The sequence below is a fragment of the Salvia miltiorrhiza genome, chromosome 8 (genome assembly GCF_028751815.1).
Source record: "Salvia miltiorrhiza cultivar Shanhuang (shh) chromosome 8, IMPLAD_Smil_shh, whole genome shotgun sequence".
In the NCBI taxonomy this organism is placed as follows: domain Eukaryota; kingdom Viridiplantae; phylum Streptophyta; class Magnoliopsida; order Lamiales; family Lamiaceae; genus Salvia; species Salvia miltiorrhiza.
The window spans coordinates 25474706-25495688 of NC_080394.1; the positions used below are offsets into that span (position 1 = coordinate 25474706).

Genomic DNA, 20983 nt, shown 5'->3' on the forward strand with positions numbered 1-20983 from the left:
TTAAGAAGTTTGCATAATTTTTTTCTGAAAATGAATTACGAAAGAATAATTATTTGGGGCTCTCGGCCATAGAGTATTTAATTTGGAGCTATAAACTATAGAAGAAAATAGTAAATTCATGATTATTTATTATTATTATTTTAAGGGTTATTGGTGCATATATACACCAACTTTGAACTAATTTTGCTTTTTAACATGAATTTTAAAAAGTGTCAAAAAATACATCAACTTATTGATCGTAGTAATTTTAACACGAATTCTATTTCCGATAAAATTAAAGCTTAATTGACATGCGGAAATGTTGATCTAGACAACTTAGATTGTAGTAATTTTAGCACAATTTCGAATTCTCGAATTATATTAGAAATTGTAAAACATTTATTTTGGTTCGTCTCGAATGTATCTATAAAAGTAAATAGAATTCATGTTTAAAATACTACAATGAATAAGTTTGTGTATTTTTTGATATTTTTTAAAATTAATATAAAAAATCAAAATTTATTCAAAATTAATGTATTTATGCACCAATAACTCTTATTCTAAATAAAAACTAAGTAAAACATTATCTATGTATAGAATTTTACCCATATAATGAAACTAGTTGTTTGTCATATTTTCTCTACTTTTTTTTTTTTTTTTATTAAACTCCATCTATACTTTTAACAATTATAACTATTTGTGTTAATGGGCCTCAAATAAAGCCCACTAAATATATCATCTAAATTCCCACTTCGGCAAATCTCATTTTACCAGTCCTCTCCTCTCTCACTCAAACACGCGCTCTGCCTCCCCAAAATGCTGCGATATGGTTCACGATCCCTCTTCAGCCGAGCTTCCGCCACATCCATGAGGTGGCGCCGCCAGTTTTCTACCGATCTCCAGGCGGAGACTGCCGAAGACGCGAAGTTTGTGGAATCCTGGAAGAAAATGAACCCCAATATGGACCCGCCGAAAACCCCATCGGCGTACATGAAGCCTCGACCACCCACCCCATCCAACATTCCGTCGAAGCTCACTGTCAATTTGGTGCTTCCTTATGATTCTGTCTTATCCTCCAAAGAGGTACCCTACCCTACACTCATTTATTCCTGTATTGCTTGGTTCTAGGTAATTCTATTCATAATCATATTGTTGATGTGAATTGTCGTGGTGTTTGGAATTGGTATAGAAAGCTTATAGGTTTTGACTGTTATCTCTAATTTGTTTGAAGATGTATTCTTGCAATGTTTCCTGAGATGTTCTAGGATACTATTGATTTTTCCCCCTGTTTTGCTGTTGGCTATGTAGTATGCTGTTGAAAGCCCTCTGGGTGGATTTGCGAATCTGAAGTGTGCTGGCCAGTTTATCTTAATTTGGATTTCTGAGCTTCACAAATTGATATCTTTTGTATCGCTCTGTCTAAAATGAACCATTTTATGTTTCTAGGTGGAAATAGGTGTTTGTAATGCTTGGGTTTTCATAAACCTTTTAGATGGAGTACATTTTAAGATGGATTGATCATATCTTAGAAAGAGTCTGAAAGACCTTTTTTTCCCTTCCTATGATCTTTGATTTCTTTCTCCATTGTGCTTTTATCTTTTTAAGAAGCAAATTAGAGATTTGTTCCTTACTTATTTGAGTCAATCGCATTGATGACCTGTGTTTGTGTTGTGTTATGGAGTGGAGCTGCAAATATTGCTTCTGATATTTGGCTTTCAGTTTCTTGATAAGTGAATTGTACTTTTATGTCCAAATCCAATTGTCACTCTTCAATCAACTACTTTCTTTAGGAGATTTCAGATTCTTCAGACTAAAATCTTTGGCTAAGAAGTCTTAGAGGTTATTCCGTGAAACATCAGGTGCTTTAGTAACAATTACTTTGTTGAATTATCTACTATAGCTGAGAGCAGTACGATCATACTATTCAATTCCGTTATCCATTTGTTGCCAATCTGATTCCATGCTACTGTAGCATCATCACCTTGAAGGTAATGCAGTTAACATCGCATAACACATTTTCGAACTTGGTAATGCCTAGACGGTAATTTTCCCTGTTTAATAGTATTTGCAAATGCCACTACATTTCTCTACAAGCCCTATTTCAACTTATAACTAACAATTTGGATCAAATAAATGAGTCAGACCCTGTCATACGTATTATAGGTACTTCATTTGTTTCACTTTTGCTCTAGTCTGTTGACTGCCGCGATTGGTATTGCTGATGTAGCTTAGAGGAGAACATGTAAATTGATTGATGTGCAGGTTGATATGGTCATAGTCCCAGCAACTACGGGACAAATGGGTGTTTTACCTGGTCATGTAGCTACAATTGCGGAGCTAAAACCTGGGATTCTGTCAGTTCACGAAGGCAATGATGTGTCTAAATATTTTCTGAGCAGCGGGTTTGCTTTTGTCCACGCGAACTCTGTTGCCGATATAATTGCTATTGAGGCCACACCAGTAGATCACCTAGACCCCAATTTGGTTCAGAAAGGCCTTGCAGAGTTTCAACAAAAGCTAAACACAGCATCAACCGACGTGGAGAAAGCTGAAGCACAAATCGGCATAGATGTACACAGCGCTCTCAATGCTGCTCTTACAGGTTGAAATGTTTGAGTTGGATCTTTTTGTACGCCCCCATCTGCAGAAGCTGGTTTCCGGTGGCTCGTCAAACCGAACGATTTCTTAAGAATTCTGCCATGAAAGGACGTTTTGAATAAATAACGGCTTTTGCTCATTTTTATCAGCTTGTTATTAGGTAAGATGATAATAACCATGACACCTGTTTGGAGAAAGATCATATACCCTAATGTATCTCAACCCGCAACTAGCTGTGATTGAGATTTGTTCATGATGATGACGATTGATGCTTGTACTTATTTAAGTTGGAAGTTGGTCTTTTCTCTAAAGATTTCTGAAATCAACTTTCAAGCTTCTCTCTATTCTTTACTCTAATCTCTCTTTGTCTCGGGTTACTCAGTTCTTAGAGGTTTTAATGAAGATATAAATTTTTGAGGGGCGTTTTCTTTTTAGGATTATTTTTGATACATAAATTAGTAATACTACCTTGTTTATTAAGATGGATTAGAGTTTTGGGATATTCTAATGTTCTTAATGATTTTTATTATTTGAATTAATTTTGTGGACTCCACACCTAGCAATGAACAAGATATATGAGAACTCCAATTGCTTATCAATGTAGAACATGACATACCTGAGCAGCATTGTTGAAGGAGATCACTATGATTTCCTCTAATGACTTTGTATCTAGCTCTTGTTAGGGTTATCAACATAAGCTCTGTGATGCTTGATATTCAAATGTTTCAATATGAGGTTCTAGATAACGTATTCATATCATCAACACAAACAGAGATACACCCAGCCTAAACAGATATAAGCAGAAGACATGTAGAGATTATGATAAGCAATAGTAATTTCAAATGAGTGGCGACAGTTGGTGCAGCAGCTATGGGAATTTTGGAGTAAAGAAGCACCAACTCCATGTCTATGCTGCAAGTTTGTGAAAATGTAATACGAGTTTGGGAGTACAGATTTGGTTAGAGAAATTGGGGTTTGCCATTGGAATACTACTTCAAATTTGATCTCACTTTATGTTTTATTTTTTTTCATTTTTTCTTCAGTTTTTAATTTTTTATGCTTTATTTTAATTTTATAATTATCAATTATTATTTAATTTTTTTATTAGTAATAAATTTATTGTTAGAATTAATATATCCAAAGTTATGATATATAACTTTTATATATTTTTTGAAATAAAAGGTGAATATACTTTATAATAGTATTATATTAATTTTATTTTTATAATAAATATAATAATAGTAGAATACGATTACACAAAAAAAAAAAGTTGACACCTAACCCCATCTAGATACCTAACCCAATCTTGTTTTTTCTTTCTTTTGTTTTTTTGTTGAGAAAATACTCACTTTCTATTTTGTGTCAATCATAGTGTTGCCATTTCCAACAATGTTATTTGAGCAAAATATGTAAAATTGATATTGAAAATTAAATATTAATCATCAATTTAATTTGAATAATTTTAGTTAACTTTAACATGAAAAAGCTTAAATGTCCAAACTTCGCACGACTGTAAATATGATATAAATATATGGCACATTAATTTGGTATGAATTTGTGCCAATCGTAATGCACAACATTCTAGTATTCCCATTACGAATTGGAATTATTCGTATGAGTCGTATTAGGACGATGTGCTCCACAACCGGTACGAATAATTTACATATTTACTAGTCGTATAGTGCTACTAGTTAGAACACCTGTGTGAATCATTACATTCGTACTAGTACGAGTACAACTACAATTTTGTATGTATTTATTCAAGGAGAAGGAGCAATTTTATTTGACTTTTCGAAAATTAGCTACTATAATTTATTGAAATTAAGTTAGTGATCATATTTTAATTTTTATTATTTATAACGACTATCTCAGATTTTGCATCTTTCAAATACATATCCATTTCCTATTTATACAAATTTTGATATATATCATCATTTTAGTAAAGACTAATAAGTACTATAATATAAAAGATGAATTTTTTATCCACAAATTTTTTCTCTCGTAATTTTTTTCCACTAAAAATTCTCCTTTTTTTATTTTAATTATTTTAAAAAATTGTTAACTTAGATTCATTAAAAAATACTCCCTCCCTCCCAACAAAAACGGTCCGCTTCTTCTCGGCACGAGATTTGAGGAAAATAAGATTGTAGTGTAAAAGTGTGTTAAGGTGTGTGGGGCCACTTTGTTTGTAGTGTAAAATTATTACAAAAAAAGGAAATGCACCACTTTCGTTGGGACGATTATTACAAAAAAAAAAAAAAAAATGCACCACTTTCGTTGGGACAGCTCAAAAAGGAATACGCACCGCTTTTGTTTGGACAGATGGAGTATTCAATATGGAAGATAAATAAATAGGGTTAAGTACCAAATTGCCCCCTATCGATGACATCCCTATCGCGTACAGGACTCTACAGTCAGGGTTAGAGTTGTTTACTACCTTAACCAGTTGGTGCCCAGGACCGGAATCCGGCGAGCACTGTTGTGCCTCCGGCAGGCGCTATGACGGCCAGCGCGCTCAAGCGCTATGTTTGTAGATGACAGTCGCCTCAGATGTAGATGCTCCAACATCCTTTACCAGCAAGACCGTCGTGCAAAGGCACAACAGCAGGTCGCAGGTGGGGCATTGAATCGCGGTGGCGACGGGGATGTTACAGCCGGCGTCGGACTGTGAAGTGACGTGCGGCGGTGCCGCGCTAGGGAGAGAAACCCTAGATGGCGCAAGTTTCAGCTAAACCCTAGTCCAGATGCGGGTGAGAGAGAAGGCGGACCGAGTCAGAGGAGTTGGGGAGGAAGGAGGTGGCGGATTTGGAGGGTTTCGGGGGCGGGGGAGGAGGGGGGGAAGGTGCTGGGTTTGGAGCTGGAGCTGGAGGAGAAGAGGGTGGTCCGGCGGAGGAAGGGTGGAGATCTGGCCGGAATTGAGAGAGAGAGAGAGAGAGATCTCTAACCCTTACTATAGGGCCATGTACGCGATAGGGACGCCATCGATGAGGGGAATTTGATACTTAACCCAATTAAATATTACAAGAAGATTTTTAATTCAATGTAAAAATTATTAAAACAAATTTGATACAAATTAGTTATGATCGTTTAAAGTGTCAAAATTAATTTTTATTCTCTCTCATTTATTTTTGATGTTGAATATCATACTCTTTTTTCATTCTGTTTTCGTTTGTTGGTGGAAAAAAAATAAGTACATGCCATTTTTTTTCTTTAAAAATAATTTATATGATTGTTTAATTATAAATATTTTAAATTTAAATATTTTTAAATTATACTCCATCCATCTCATTCTTCTTGTCTCATTTCCACAAAAGGTAATAAACAATCCTTCAAAATGTGTGAGTCCTATCACTTTTAACCGATTTACAATGGGACAAGAATAATGAAATGGAGGGAGTAGTAGTTTTTAATGCAATTAAAGATAAGCAAATTTGTATTAATTTTAATATAAATTTGTAAATAAAAAATTATTTATATTAAATATTAGATTTTAAAATATAACTATAGATTTATTTAATTATGTGCACGATTTATTTATTTATTTTTAAATAAATATATTTGTTGTTATATTTTTCTTTTTATATTATTCGTATTTTCCCTGATTTTTTAATTAACATTGAGCTACTTAAATATGAACTTTTAATAATAATATAGTTTGGATATTTAAAAACCCAAAATTGTTATATTAAATGACAAGTGTTATTTTTTTTTATATTGATGACTTAGTGTTATTTTCTCAAAATGAGATTGACTTAAATTATTTATTTTACTATCTATAAATTTAATTATTTTTGCAAAGAATTAAATATTTTTAAAATGAAAAAAATAATATACATAAAAAATATATCCATATTTATCCATTATATTTCCTTTATTTTTTTATATATCTTTTTTTTTTTGTTCTTATGTAGCACATCAGGTGCACTCCAGTTCTAGTGTTCTACTTGAAAACTTTCTTTTTTTCTTTTTTTTTTTGTACGAAAGAAAAGGGAAAACGAAAACAAAAAAACAAGATAACTTTGTTGGGCGATTCTTTACGGTTATTTACCGTTTAAATCTTCTTCATACATTTTTTTTCTTCTCCGTTTAATTTGATTGAAGTGGCGCCTCAACCATATCCGAGAGAAGATGAAAGTAGGCGTCTGTTTGTAATGAAGAGTTGGGTATGGATCGCCTCCACCGTTTCCCTCTCTTTATAATAATCCTCCATAACCACCTGCCTTCCACGCCGCCCCTTCCTCCCTAACACTAACAGGTTTTCTCTTCCTCGTACAACACCCCTAATTTGTATTCATACTTTGTTTACAATAATATTTAACAATAAATGTTTTCCTTCGCCAGAAACAGTTTCTTGTTGACTCGCAAAACATCGTTAAATAACGATGTTTACCAGCAATGCTGCAGCGGCGAAAAAATTAGGCAAGAGGAAGGTGAGGGAAGTCACCGGGGAAACTTCCGCCGCCGCAGCACACTGCTTCAATCCTCACATGGATGCCCGACGCCGTTCGCAAATACTAAACAACGCTGCTGCGGCCGCACCCTTCTCGTACCTGGCCCTGTTGACTGCCGACGACAGCCACGGCCATTGCGATGATGATGACGATGAAAGCTGCCCTTTCTCGAAAGATATCAAGAACCAAAGCGACAAAATCAATCAAATGATAATGTTCCATGTGAGTAACCTACTGTTTAATTCTTGTATATAATAAATTAATTGGGCTTTGTTTGTTGCAGAGTGAGAATCTTCGGCAGTCCGTGGTGGGAACGTTGTGTGCGGCAGAGGAGAGAGCGGCGAAGAGGCTGAGGGCGAGCGAGGCGAGGAACGCGGAGTTGGAGAGGTTGGCGGAGCTGTACAAGGGGGAAGCGGAGCGGCTGCTTATGAGGGTGAGATACTTGGAGATGTCGAATGCCTATGCCGAGGAAGAGGAGGCAGAGTCATCGTTCGAGGATCCGGACCGCGTGAGGCCCGTGAGGCTCGACTGCAAGGTATGCAAGAGAGAGCTGGCGAAGGTGATGCTGTGGCCGTGCCGCCATGTCTGCGTCTGCCCGAGCTGCGATGCTGCCACCAAGTGCTGCCCCGTTTGCCGTCTGGTTAAGACCACCAGTGTTCAACTCTCTCTTCCCCTCGATTAAATTATTTGTAACCATGGATATGGATGTATTGTTATTGTTATTGTGTTTTGATCAATAAGAAGATCATATAATTGTTGTAATGGCAAACAAACAATGATAAAGAACAAATATTACCTATTTTAATTGTTGTAATTTGAAAGAAAACAATGAGCACAATATGTAAATGGACAAATTTTGAAATTAAGAAGAAAATTTACCTCCTTATTGTATTGAACCATTACATAAATGTTTTTAAGCCCAAACTCTGAGTCGAGGCTGAAGATCTGATACTTTGATCTCATCTATTTTAGCTGCAACGATGAAGTCATTAAAGCTAAGCCCTCCTGCAACAATTTAGACAAAAATGCTGATAATAATAATCCACATAAATCAGATTTCTTATCCACAAAATTCAGATTTAACCTACCAATTGAAGAGGTCCAAAGTCGAGCTCTGACTTGATTTGGCGCCTCGAAATGAAGCTCAGGCAGATGCCCCGTCGATTCTACCTTGTCTCTGATCCGGTTGATGAGTTCTTCTCCACACTTTTCATCCCTAACTTTCCACAATCCCTCAAGTTTCAACCCCTCTCCCTCATCAACTAGTTTCCATCCAACAACCTTAAACAGCAGCTTTTTGGCGTCGTCGACGGACAATTGTTGGAGGTCGGAGATGGGAGCGCAATTCATCTGCGCGAGAGAGAGAGCGGAGGCATTCGGTATCAAAATCTTGTGCTCTGTGTTGACGTTTCCCTGAACTTTGTCGGCAAAATTGCTCTCTATCTCGGCCGGGAAAGGGTCTCTGGCTCCGAAATCGCCGAGCAGGTCGATCTCCGATGCTCGGATTCTTAGCGAAGTCCGTCTGGGACTGGGGGTGGAGGGGAGGCATTTGCGTGTTGAAATTCTAGAGAGAGAGAGGAGGGGGGAGAGAGAAAAGCCTAGGAGTTGCGCCATGGGAGGAAGAGATTGAGCTGCTTTTTTTGTTTTGATGTTATCTTTGGGGATAGTGGAGTGGCTCCAACCACACAGGTTATGGAAGAAGTTTCTTCAAGGAAGCTACTAGAAGGATAACATTAGTTTTAAACCACCTATAATGTCGTGTTGCATTACATCCTCTCATTGTGTTGGATACATAAGCAAACATCCTTCATTGAGGTTCTTCTCGCAACAGAACATTCACGAGATGCTAATAATCGAATATAGGATAAGGCAACAATACATTGAAAAAAAAAAAAAAATACATTTCATTTTATCAAATCCGTTCAATTGTGTCATAAGTTGACCAACCACCCAAGCAATGACCAACTTTTTTATTTACTCCCTCCGTCCACGAAATAAACTCCTACTTGCCCTTAAATATTTGTCCACGAAATAAACTCCTACTCTGCTTTTTGGACAATTATACCCTCCCTTACTTTTAAATTTACTACACTTTTATCTATTGGGCCCACTTTATTCCACCATTACTTATGTAATTAGTCTCCCCTAAACTAATTATTATTATTATTATTATTATTATTATTATTATTATTATTATTATTATTATTATTATCCTTATTGTTGTTGTTATCCTTATTGTTGTTGTTGTTATTATTATTATTATTATTATTATTATTATTATTATTATTATTATTGTTATTGTTGTTGTTATTATTATTATTATTCTTATTATTATTGTTGTTGTTGTTGTTATTATTATTGTTATTATTGTTGTTATTATTATTTTGTTGTTATTATTGTTATTATTGTTGTTATTGTTATTATTATTGTTGTTATCATTATTATTGTTATTATTATTATGATCCTTATTATTATTATTATTATTATTATTATTATATTATTTTATTATTATTATATTATTATTATATTATTTTTTATTATTGTTATTGTTGTTTTTTATTATTATTATTATTATTATTATTATTATCCTTATTATTTTATTGTGTTGTTGTTGTTGTTGTTGTTGTTATTATTATTATTATTATTATTATTATTCTTATTATTATCTTATTATTATTCTTATTATTATTTATTATTATTCATTATTTTATTATTATTGTTGTTGTTGTTGTTGTTGTTGTTTTGTTGTTGTTGTTGTTGTTGTTCTTGTTGTTGTTGTTGTTAATATTTATTATTGTTCTTATTATTATTATTCTTATTATTATTATCCTTTTATTATTATTGTTATTATTATTATTATCCTTTATTCTTATTATTCTATTCTTATGTTATATTGTTATTATTCTTTTTTTTTTTTTTTTTTTCTTCTTGTTCTTTCTTCTTCTTCTTGTTGTTGTTCTTGTTGTTGTTGTTGTTGTTGTTGTTGTTGTTGTTTCTTCTTACTTCTTCTTTTCTTCTTCTTCTTCTTCTCTTGTTCATTCTCTTCTTGTTTTCTTCCTCCTTCTTCTTCTTCTTCTTCTTTTTCTTCTTCTTCTTCCCTTCTTCTTCTTCTTCTTCTTCCCCTTCTTCTTCTTCTTCTGCTTCTTCTTTTCTTCTCTTCTTCTTCTTCTTCTTATTATTCTTCTTATTATTATCCTTATTTTTTTTTTTATTGTTGTTCTTATTATTATTATTATCAAATTGCTAGTTAAAGATTAGTAAAAGTAATCACAATACATAAACACTACCCTTTTAGTCTTTTACACCACCTTTACACCACCTTTTTCAGCTTTCTTAGTCTCCGTGCCGAACCCCAACTGAGAGTTTATTTCGTGGACGGAGGGAGTATAATTTAAATATATCATGTAATACGAGCTTTACACTGCCTATCTCTCTTATTAACAACCATTATCATTTCCAAGTAGAACTATTCCCCTTTCTATATGCTCAAGTTCAAAAAATCAGGGTTCACGTGGGCGCATATGAAATGAGCACCCATTGATCTTCAATACATTTTTCTACCATATTTAAAGCCTTTGAGTCCCTTGTACTTGTTTTTCTTCCATGCTGGACAATCTCTTTTCCATTGGCCAAGCTTCTTACTGTGATTTGCTTCTTGAACTTGCCATTTCCTATCTTTGCTTCACATTTAAACCCTCTCCAACATTGTCTTGCTTTTAAGTTGAAGATTTTTGAAGTTCTTTAATTAGATTTTAAATCAGATTGAAGCTCCTCCACTGAGATATTCTTTTCTCTTCCATACAATATACTCCCTCCGTCCCCAAAATAAGTTCCTCTTTGGGGACGACACGGGTTTTAAGAAAAAAGTGGTAAAGTGTATTGATAGTGGAGAAAAATATGTTACCTATAATTAATATTGGGAGTGGTGAAAATGTGAAAAAGTGTTATAATTAGTAATGGGAGTGGTGAAAAAGTGAAAAGTAAGAATAAATAAAATATTATTAGTGGTGGGGTAGTTGTCCAAAAATGGAAAGAAAGAAATAGAAACTTATTTGGGGACGTCCAAAAAGGAAAAAGAGGAACTTATTTCAGGGACAGAGGGAGTAACATACTTTAGATGATCATACAATTTTGGCAATACATTAAAGAGTATGATTGCCTGATCTTCATCTTCCATCTCCACATCTACATTTTCCATATCACCAATTATCTTATTAAAGGCCTCCAATTGATCATCCAATAGTTTATCATCCAATAGCTTGAATGAGTAGAGCTTTTGCTTTATGTACAACTTGTTTGCTAAAGACTTTGCCATGTATAGTGATTCAAACTTTACCCATTCCGAAGTAGCGGCTTTCTCCTTTGCATCCTCCCTTAGAACCTTATCTCTAGGCAAAGGATGATTGGGCTGTGTGCCTTCTCACGAATCTCCTCTCTCTTGAGCTCAATTTCAGCCGATTGCGCTATTCTTTTCTTAGCAACGACTTCAATAGATGCGATTGTAGATGGACCTTATGCAAGTCCTAGCTGAGTTAGTAGAGCCCTCATTTTGATCTTCCATAGACCAAAGTTGTTCTTGTTGGTGAATTTCTCGGTTTTTATCTTGGTTAATGCCATCGCACTGTTACAATCAATTCACCAATCGATCTTTGAAAGAAAATTATAGTTGTTGCCTTCGATTCCACAGACGGAGCCACTTATTACACAAGAACACACGAACACAACTCCAAGATAAACTCTATAGAACACACACACTCACACGCAAGAACAGAAAACTGAGAGCACTCAAAATAATTACGTGGTTCAATCAATTTGATCTACATCTATGGGCCAAGAGTATATGAAAGTTCTCTTACTTTCGCAAACACATAAATATTGGATAGAATGATGGAACAATAAACCCAAAATTACCATATGAAGAGTAGAAAAGCAACATAAAATAAATATACGCACAATGGATGATTTTATACCGCAATATTAATTAATTGCAGTGTATGTTCACTATAAAAATCCTTTTTACAACCTAACAAATGAGTCTCACACTCAAAGCTATTGTTAGGCACACGACAAAGAAGTGACTAAGACATTAATCTTCAATTCCTTAATTCTCGTGCCGAAAAGAAGTGACTCAAGATTCGTGGGACGGAGGACGGGAGTAACATTTAACTCGATGTGTGGGTTGGTCATTTCGGCATAAAACCACTCTATACAAGCAAGCCGAGGCCCGTTAAGTGGGCCTAATTGGACCTCAAATGGCATAGGTGGGTCTGTGATCTCAAATACTACTAGTTAAAATGATGTTTTCTTTTAGTAGATTATCACTTAATTAAATAATAATTTTACCTCTAAAAAAGTTAAATAATAATTTTAACATTTTGGTCGAGTTCATTCATGAAAAAAATAATATCAAACTATTGATTAAATGATAATAGGAATTATAATATTTGAAAAAGTGAGAATATCTTGTTGACTAGTGACTCAAGAGAATCTCATTGACATGTAGGTCGATTTTTTATTAAAATTTTCAAATTAAATTCAATATTTCATTAAAATTAAATTTCAATATTTTATTAATTAAAATAAAATACAATGATTTTAAAATTAAAATTACAATAATTAAAATTCGGTTTGGGTCTTCGTCGTCTTCGAGAGTGACGGAATTTCAGCTACATCGTCTTGAACAAAATGAGTTGCATTCAAGTTGATAGGAAAATGACCCCGGGTGAAGATATTCAAGCCTTGAGAGAAAGGAGTGAACCCCATCGGGTAAGAAGTAGGAACCATCAGGGAAGAAGTACGAACCCCCGAGCCTTAAGCTTTATTTTTCATGTATTCAAGTGAAATGAGAAAAGAAGATAAAAAAAAATAGGAGAAAAATGAAGTATTTAATGCAGAAAATGAGGATGAAATAGTGATATTTATAGAGGGGAATTGAATAAAAAAATAAAAAAATAAATTAAAAAATGACCGTTGAATTTGGCAATGGTCAGAATAATAATAATAATAATAATAGTAATAATAATAATAATATTTCAAAATTTTGAAACAAATGCCGAATTTTCATTTTTTATTTATTTATGTTGGTGCGTGTATAACACAACGTCGCATTCCGGCACACTCCTTAACGCCCGCTTCGAATCAAGGGGTGCGCCAATCTGACGCTAGCTCCAATCGGCTTGCTTCCTATTCCCATTGGAGATGCTCTTATACGAGAGCAGACAACAAAAATATGTCGATGTTATCCTTGATGTCAATATTGGGGTCTGGACGTTTAGATTCAATTTCCATCACCTCGCCACTTCAAATTTTAAAATAGATAGATAGAAAATAATAATAATAATAATAATAATAATAATAATAATAATAATAATAATAATAATAAAATCAAACATCAAACATGGAGTGATTTGTTAAGTGAAGCACATTCAAAACAAAATGTAACGAGCGCAACGTTACGTGGAGGAGTCGCGCTTTCCAATCATCACCAAACACTTCAAATTTAAACGAAAGAGAAATCCCAATTCTTTCATTCTGTATCTCAGCTTCATTTCTGCATCAATGGCTAACAGCGACGACGGTTATCATACGATCCAACTCCCGCCCAATCCTTCCCTTTCTCGGCCGTCGTCGTCGTCTCCGCCCATCCCCCTCCTGTTGCGCGGCTTTCACACCAGCGACACCATTCAAGTCCGAGGCGACACCGGCGATTTGCAATTCTCTGTTCAGTTCAACCTCCGTAGAGAAGAACGCCGTTCCGACAACCGTCTCGATTTCCAAGAGGAGCACATAGATTCTCGCGATTCCGTGCAATCACCGCCGTCTTCGCCGTACCTGACTCCAACTTCTTCAACTGGCGAGTTCGAGAATCGCAACAATAGCGCCGATGAAAATAATTCAGGATCGTCGAGGGGTGGCGTCACAACGCGGTTGAGGAGCGGCGCATTGTCTCCGGTGAAGTACTATTTTCGCCGGATCTATGGTGTTTCCGGTAAGAAAAGGAGGTCAAGTAAGGGTAAAGCGGAAGAGCGGAACGTGTTCGACGAATTGCTGAGGAGACGGAGTTCGCCGCTGAGGCCGTGCAATTCCTACGCGTTCTTCGTGATGAAGAATTGGGGCGTGGTTAGACGCTCTTCGTTTGTGGAAACGAGCAAGAGGTTGAGCAAGCAGTGGTCCCACCTCGCTCACGACGTGAAGAAGGTATACATTGATTCCATATGCTCTGTATCTGTGACTGATTGATTGGATTCTTTGTTTGATTGTGATGTTTGTTTCATGTGGTAGGAATACGAGGATATGGCTTTGAAGGATAATGATAGATATAGGAAGCAATGCTTGCTACTAAGCAACGATGGTTGAGCAAAGAATCACCTCTTCCTCCGGTTAAGGTTATTAAACCTTGGAAAATATGATTCATATCTGTTTATTATGTAATTAAATTCATACAATGTACCCCAACTGAAATAGTTTTAGATATATATAGAAAGGAGTATTGTAGATTGTCTATTGAATGAAGGGCAAAGGTGCAGATACCCCCCTGAACTCCACCCCCCTAGAGCTTTTAGCCCCCCATACTCGGTCAAAGCGCGTTGACCTCCCCATAGTCTCGAAAAAAGGGTGCAGATTGCCCCCTGCGTTAAACGGCGGTTAGACGCTGTTAGCTTTTTTTTTTTTTTTTAATTTCTAGTGGGCCCCACCCCCAACCAGCAGCAGAACGGACCAGAGCAGATCTGCAGCGGCGGCTCCTTCTTGGCCGTCTGTTGCCGGCAACGCGTGAGAGGGATGAGGGAGAGGCTAGCGGCGGGGGTGGCGCTCCATCCTTGGCCGTCTGCTATCAGAGATGCGAGAGAGAGATGGAGGACAGATGGGAGGCGGTGGCGAGAACAGAGGGATGTGAGGGGTACGGCGGCTGGCAATTCTCGCCGAAGAAGTGAGCAATGGCGGACAGAGAGGAGAGAGTCGAGAAGACAGGGTCCGCGCCCTTCTTCAAAGCATTCAAGAACCTCTTCTTCATCCTTGTAATCTTAGTCCTCAGCTGATCCCTCGAGAAATCCACCTTCAATTTCCCCTTGATGAAGCTGTGAAACGCCCCCATATCCGCGTTCGGGTCGAAACCCTTGGCAGTTTTGAATTCAATCATCCCATTTAGCACGGCGATCTCATCCTCGTTACTCCACAGCCTATTGATACACCCCAGCCCACCCCCACCCCACCACCTCCCGCTGGAGTGGAAGGAGATTTCTTCTCCTCAATTCTCGAGCTCTTACAGCTCCTCAACAAATCCTCCTGAATCTCATCACGGCTGCGCTTCGATGAGGAGACGGAGCCCTTGCGGATCGGCTGTAGCATGTAATTGGAAGGGGAGCCGTCGGAATCGGAGTCGGAATCCAGTCTGTTACCTCGCGAGGCCGATTTGACAGCTGATATTGGGGAATTAAGACTTTCTAGGGTTCGTCGATTTGGGGCTTCTCCGATTTTCCTGTGGAGTTGTTGAGGCCAGCGGCAGGGTTTTGTGTTGGGGAGGCGACGGCGGCGGCAGCGTGACTTCATCTTCGAACACCTCCGGCGAAGACTCTCCCGGGGCCCTGCGTCGACACGCCGTGCTCCTGCGGTTGGGGTGGGGCCCACAGGGACTAAAAAAAACAAAAAAAAAATGGGAAAAACGGCGTTAAACAGCCGTTTGGGGGCGGGGTGTTTTTTGCACCCTTTTTCCGAGACTATGGGGAGGTCAACGCGCTTTGACCGAGTATGGGGGGCTAAAAGCTCTAGGGGGGTGGAGTTCAGGGGGTATCTGCACCTTTGCCCTTGAATGAACTAACTTTTCCAATGTTTATATTATATCCATCTATAGGCTTTAATGAAAATTTATGTTGCATATTCCAATAAACCTGCATAAGCTATGTTACAAAATGTCCCACAATTATAATAGATACCAATTTCTTGGTAATAATAGATACCAATTTCTTAGAATAAAGGCTCGAGTTGATTGAAGAGAGCCACTGTCCAATAAATAAAGGAAATTAAGAAAGGTTGAAGAAGTTTACATCTGAGCTGAGCGATCAGATGCCAGAAACTGCCCAGTTTGGAGTGGTCACAGTGAAAATGGTTTCATGTAGACATCAAATCGCTCATTACAACTAAGCTGTGGTTCCTGCATCCAACATGGTGATTTAGGCTGTTGTAGTAATTTTCAATAAGGCATTGGCATTGGTGCATTCGTACGTACCTGTCTCAGTCCAACACCGCTCCCCCCTGTCAAGAGCATTGTGAGTAGTGTAGTGACAGCACCCCCTCCGGCAACTAGATCCTCGCTTGTCTGCCGGATGGTAGACCTCATCGCATTCAAGATGCTCCCATAGGTAGCTCCCTGCCCCTTCTCTATTGCTTGGATGAATGCATAGGTCATTGCCCCTGTAGACGTCACCTTAGATAGAGCCTGCGCAGTTCCCAATTTCGCATCAGTTTATTATCTTATCTATTAACTGGAACTGACAGAAAAGAAGTCGAGTTTACAGCGGTATCAGCAGAAGTTTGATTATCGTCACAACCACTGAAGGATATGGCTTCTCCCCCGCTCGTGCCTTTCCACGCGCCTGATGGAGGACGATGGTCTTCCCATGCGTACCTTCCACTTCTGCAGAGAGAGAGAGAGAGAGAGATGTGGTAAGTATATATCCTTTTCTACTTGCTATGTATATAGTAACAAACCTGTCCATTCTGCAAAGAAAGGGTAAATCAAGCACGGTGCCGCTGTGACATGCGTCTATTATTGCGTGCAGCTTCACACCGGCTGGAAGAGGCCTCACGATGCTGGCATTGATCTCATTGTCGACGATCATCCCCTGTGTTTCGAAGTCGAGAGGGCATAGTGTTTCGTCGAACCCGTCGATCTCATCGCCCGTGTAGTTCCGCTGCTGCGCGCCGTGCCCAGAAAAATGGAAGACCAGTGAGTCCCCTGACTGACAACCTTTGACGAGCCAAAACATGGCCATCCTAATATTGTGTTTTGTTGGGATTCTGTAAGGATCCGTTTCCTCGTCTGAAAAAAATTACTTCCATAAAATATACTACTACTTACTTCCATAGGAGCTTATGGGCAAAATCAGAATTTGCTAAAAATAGTGTATTTTTAAGCGCAATTACCCCTCCAAAAGCGCATGAGCTTATAGTACACTATTTTTTTGATAATTAAATTCTATGTTTCATATTAAAAAACAACATTGTTTTCTTCCTCTAAAATTACGCCCGCTGCTCATAACATGACATTTCCTTCATGTCATGTAAAAATTCCGGCGTCCGTCAAATTTCAAAATGTTTTAAGTACTCCATTAATTAACAGACTAAAAATCAAAGAGTATGCTTTACAAGCAATAAATTAGAAAAATCAAGAGTACGCTTTACAAGCAATAAATTAGTGCAACAGCAGTCAAAGCGAGTTATATGATCACCTTTGGGGCATCATTTTAAATTTGTCAAAAAAGATATACACTGCTTATGGATAATTACCAGAAACCAATCAACTCATACTGTCATACAGTGCAATATCAAATGCTCTAACGACATTTTCAAAAAAGTAGATGCATCTCTAGTCGCTTCTGAATCTTTTTTCTTGTTAAAGACGCCTAACTATCATTACATTATAACAAAATCCCTGAATACAAGACAGCAAACTAAAGAATTTTCCAACATGAAAGGCAAAGATGCTCTTTTAGCTAATTACCCTGGCTTGCAAGTAATTAACTTTCATCCACACAATTAGTGTGCCTAATCAATTTATACAGTTGCTGTTGTGTTTATGAATTATGATTGCCTTGATTAGAATTTGCATTGAAATATTGACCCATATCTACATGTTGGCAATTTTTTATTGAATTTATATATATCAATTAGCAATTTTAAATAAATATGCATTCTTGCAAGTTGACATCAAGAAGTCAAAGGGAAACTCATACTAATCAAAATCAAGAACAGATGGAAAGATATATAAAATGAAACAAGAATATGTAGAGAGAGAGAAAAACAAATTACCAGTAAGCATGAGGATTGAGGATTCGGGGAACTTGAACCTGTTGACGAGCATAAACTTCATACATTTGGCATCATTGATGCATCCCTTGAGTTCATTCTTTGTGTTCCGATAGGAGATCCCTATTATGACGGCCTTCTTCTGCCCGCCGGGCGGCGAGTGGTTGTAGGGGGCCGGCGGCGGAGGTGGGTAGTAGTTGTTGTAAGATGAGGAAGTGGCGGCGTAGGGAGGGGGAGGGGGGGCGCTGCGGGGGTCAGCTATGCGGGTGATGGCATGGCACAAGGAGCAGCGGATTGAGGTGGCGCCGGTGGGCAGCTGGAGGGGCGTATGGCAGCCGGAGCAGTTCACTAGCATCAACATTTTTGTTTGAGAGAGAAAGAGACTTGAGAGGAAGAGGTCAACTGCGCGGTTGAGGAATTGGAGTTGGTGGAAGGATGATCAAAGGAGGGAAATTATTATATATAAAGAAATTTAGGAGGAGGTTTCCCAATGTCCTATTGCTTAACTTTTCAAGCTTTTCTTCGATACGTGCATTTGTGTAATTCTTTTAATCTAATCATATACGATAGCTTGCATTTCTTCTATAGGTGGTTTAATTTGTTTCCATAGGTTGTGACATTAATCCATCTAAAATTAAAGAAAATACGTTTATCTATAGTCTAATAAAAAATTTTATAAGGATATATTTGTCAAAAAAGTAGAAGAGAAAATAAAGATATATTTTTAAGTAAAAAAAGAGATAATTATTTGTGGGTCACCATGATATTTTGTGTAAATATGAGTGGAAATATTTGTTATGTATTGATTTTTCATTTTAGAAAATGACTTATTGAATTGAGACATTCAAATACGTAAATGTGGCATAGGGACAGAGGCAATACTATTGTAACTTTTAATCTGAATTTAAAAATAGTATAAATATAGTCTGTATTTATTTTTGTTGTTCAATAAATCAAGGAAATTTTTTTCAACTAATTGAAGCTGATGTGTCATGTGTGTCTTGAAGAAACATACATCAAAATCATTGATATGCCTACAAACAACCTCAAATACTTTTTTTCTAAGTACTGAAAAATCAACAAAAACTTCAGTTGCTCAAAAATTGAGGCTCGAACTATTAAGTGAACAACGAAAATAAGTACATGATATATTTATAATACTTCAAGTTCTGGCTAAAAACTAAAAAGTAACATGTGGTCAAAGTTCATGCTACAATTTAATAATAACCCTTTTGAAGCCCAAAAATATGAGCTTAGTGACAATTTTAACTCGTCGGTCAATTTCGGCGACATATGTGCATTACCATATTTTTGTATTTTTATTTATCCTAATTCTCCAAACATTTTCATAGTTATTCATTCTTATTTATCTAAATCTTCTCATCTCACATAATATTGATTTTTACCAAAATAAAACCTATATAAAAGGATGTTCTTACTCTCTAAACCAAAAATTGATTGAGGTTAATATAATTTGAATTACTTAATCAATTTAAATTGATCAAATTTATTTAATTGAATAAAAAATTATTTAATTTTATCTTTAAAAATAAATACCTGTGATTAAATAAATTATTTCTCCATTTTAACTTAGTCATAAAATAAGATATTTTGCACATTTTTTTAATTAAAATTTGGATTACACGTTGATTTTTAATGAAAAATTACCAATTAAAATACTAAATAAATTGATATGATATAATTTGAACCTAACATCTCGATCAGACGAGAAGATACTCACAACTTTAGTTATGATCTTTTAAAAACTTCAAACAAGATGCTCATGAACCGTTCTATTCTTTCAAACTCCAAACGAAATAATGCTTGAAACTCAATTATGGTATTTTAAGGTCCAAATGAGATGATGCACAAAAGCCTGTTATGATTTTTCAACAGGCTTCAGTATAATCTCACAAGTCAGCCCTGGTCTTTTAAGCTCCTAATGAAAATGATGTTTAGAAGTGAGTTATGATATTTAAAGCATCAAATAGTGATGTTCAAACAATTGACGAGTCAGGTATAGTATTTCAAGGTCCACATGAGATAATGCTCAAAAGTATGGCATTCAAAAGTCAGATATCGTCTTTCGAGTTCTTGATTATCATCTGGTCTTTTAGAGTTGAGTTGAGATGAGATGATGCTTAGATGATATATGGGATCTTAAATTAATTCTTGTCGGTCAATATAGAAAAATTGTACAAAATTTATATAAAATAATATTTTTATTATTCTAGCAAAAAGTTAATACTCACTTCGTCCGCCAAGAGCATGGCACTTTGGTTGGGCACAATATTTAATAAAATGGTTGGTAATTTTTATGTAATGGAGAAAAGGTCTTACCATTATTTGAAATGCATGAGTGGTTGAAATTGAATAAGAGGTGGGTTTTTTGTAAATAATATAAAGAAAAGATGTGGGATCATATCCTAAAAATGAAAGTGACATACTCTTTGCGAACTCAAAATCGCAATTGTGACATACTCTTGGCCGACGGAGGGAGTATTTAATTGATGAATATAGTTTAAATTAATATAATATAAACTTTATTACATCAAGTTAAATTAATTAAAATGTGGAACGATATAGCAGGAGGAAGTATAATTTAAAGTCCCGTCGAAATGAGGGAGTATAATTTAAAGTCTCGTTGAATTTCGACGGATTATACACTAGTTATTATATATAAAGAAATTTAGGAGGAGGTTTCCCCATGTCCTATTGCTTAACTTTTCAAGCTTTTGTTGGATACGTGCATTTGTAATCTAATCATATACGATAGCTTGCATTTCTTCTAGAGGTGGTGTAATTTGTTTCCATAGGTTGTGACATTAATCCATCTAAAATTAAAGAAAATACGTTTGTCTATAGTCTAATAATAATTTTTATAAGTATATATTTGTCAAAAAAGTAGCAGAGAGAATAAAGATATCTTTTTA

The 20983-nt window shown here is 36.2% G+C and overlaps 5 protein-coding genes across 5 annotated transcripts; 3 read left to right on the plus strand and 2 right to left on the minus strand.

Annotated features, from left to right (window-relative positions):
- Positions 1 to 710: 710 nt before the first annotated feature.
- LOC130997249 (ATP synthase subunit delta', mitochondrial-like) lies at positions 711 to 2903 on the plus strand. The gene is made up of 2 exons (XM_057922514.1): positions 711 to 1062; positions 2242 to 2903. Exons 1-2 carry the CDS (start codon positions 796 to 798, stop codon positions 2584 to 2586), a joined length of 612 nt encoding a protein of 203 aa, XP_057778497.1. The 5' UTR covers positions 711 to 795; the 3' UTR covers positions 2587 to 2903.
- A 3530-nt stretch (positions 2904 to 6433) lies between these two features.
- Positions 6434 to 8653, plus strand: LOC130997250 (BOI-related E3 ubiquitin-protein ligase 1-like). Its single transcript, XM_057922515.1, has 3 exons — positions 6434 to 6832; positions 6919 to 7250; positions 7312 to 8653. Exons 2-3 carry the CDS (start codon positions 6960 to 6962, stop codon positions 7708 to 7710), a joined length of 690 nt encoding a protein of 229 aa, XP_057778498.1. The 5' UTR covers positions 6434 to 6832; positions 6919 to 6959; the 3' UTR covers positions 7711 to 8653.
- On the minus strand, positions 7883 to 8769 carry LOC130997251 (probable pterin-4-alpha-carbinolamine dehydratase, chloroplastic). The gene is made up of 2 exons (XM_057922516.1): positions 8117 to 8769; positions 7883 to 8033 (listed from the first exon to the last, which is right to left on the minus strand). The coding sequence occupies exons 1-2, from the start codon at positions 8640 to 8642 to the stop codon at positions 7942 to 7944; spliced, it is 618 nt and encodes a 205-aa protein (XP_057778499.1). The 5' UTR covers positions 8643 to 8769; the 3' UTR covers positions 7883 to 7941.
- Positions 8770 to 13390: 4621 nt separating this feature from the next.
- On the plus strand, positions 13391 to 14540 carry LOC130997253 (uncharacterized). The gene is made up of 2 exons (XM_057922518.1): positions 13391 to 14225; positions 14310 to 14540. The coding sequence occupies exons 1-2, from the start codon at positions 13587 to 13589 to the stop codon at positions 14382 to 14384; spliced, it is 714 nt and encodes a 237-aa protein (XP_057778501.1). The 5' UTR covers positions 13391 to 13586; the 3' UTR covers positions 14385 to 14540.
- A 1290-nt stretch (positions 14541 to 15830) lies between these two features.
- On the minus strand, positions 15831 to 18629 carry LOC130997252 (metacaspase-1-like). The gene is made up of 5 exons (XM_057922517.1): positions 18054 to 18629; positions 16734 to 17064; positions 16539 to 16659; positions 16252 to 16461; positions 15831 to 16176 (listed from the first exon to the last, which is right to left on the minus strand). The coding sequence occupies exons 1-5, from the start codon at positions 18409 to 18411 to the stop codon at positions 16117 to 16119; spliced, it is 1080 nt and encodes a 359-aa protein (XP_057778500.1). The 5' UTR covers positions 18412 to 18629; the 3' UTR covers positions 15831 to 16116.
- Positions 18630 to 20983: the final 2354 nt, after the last annotated feature.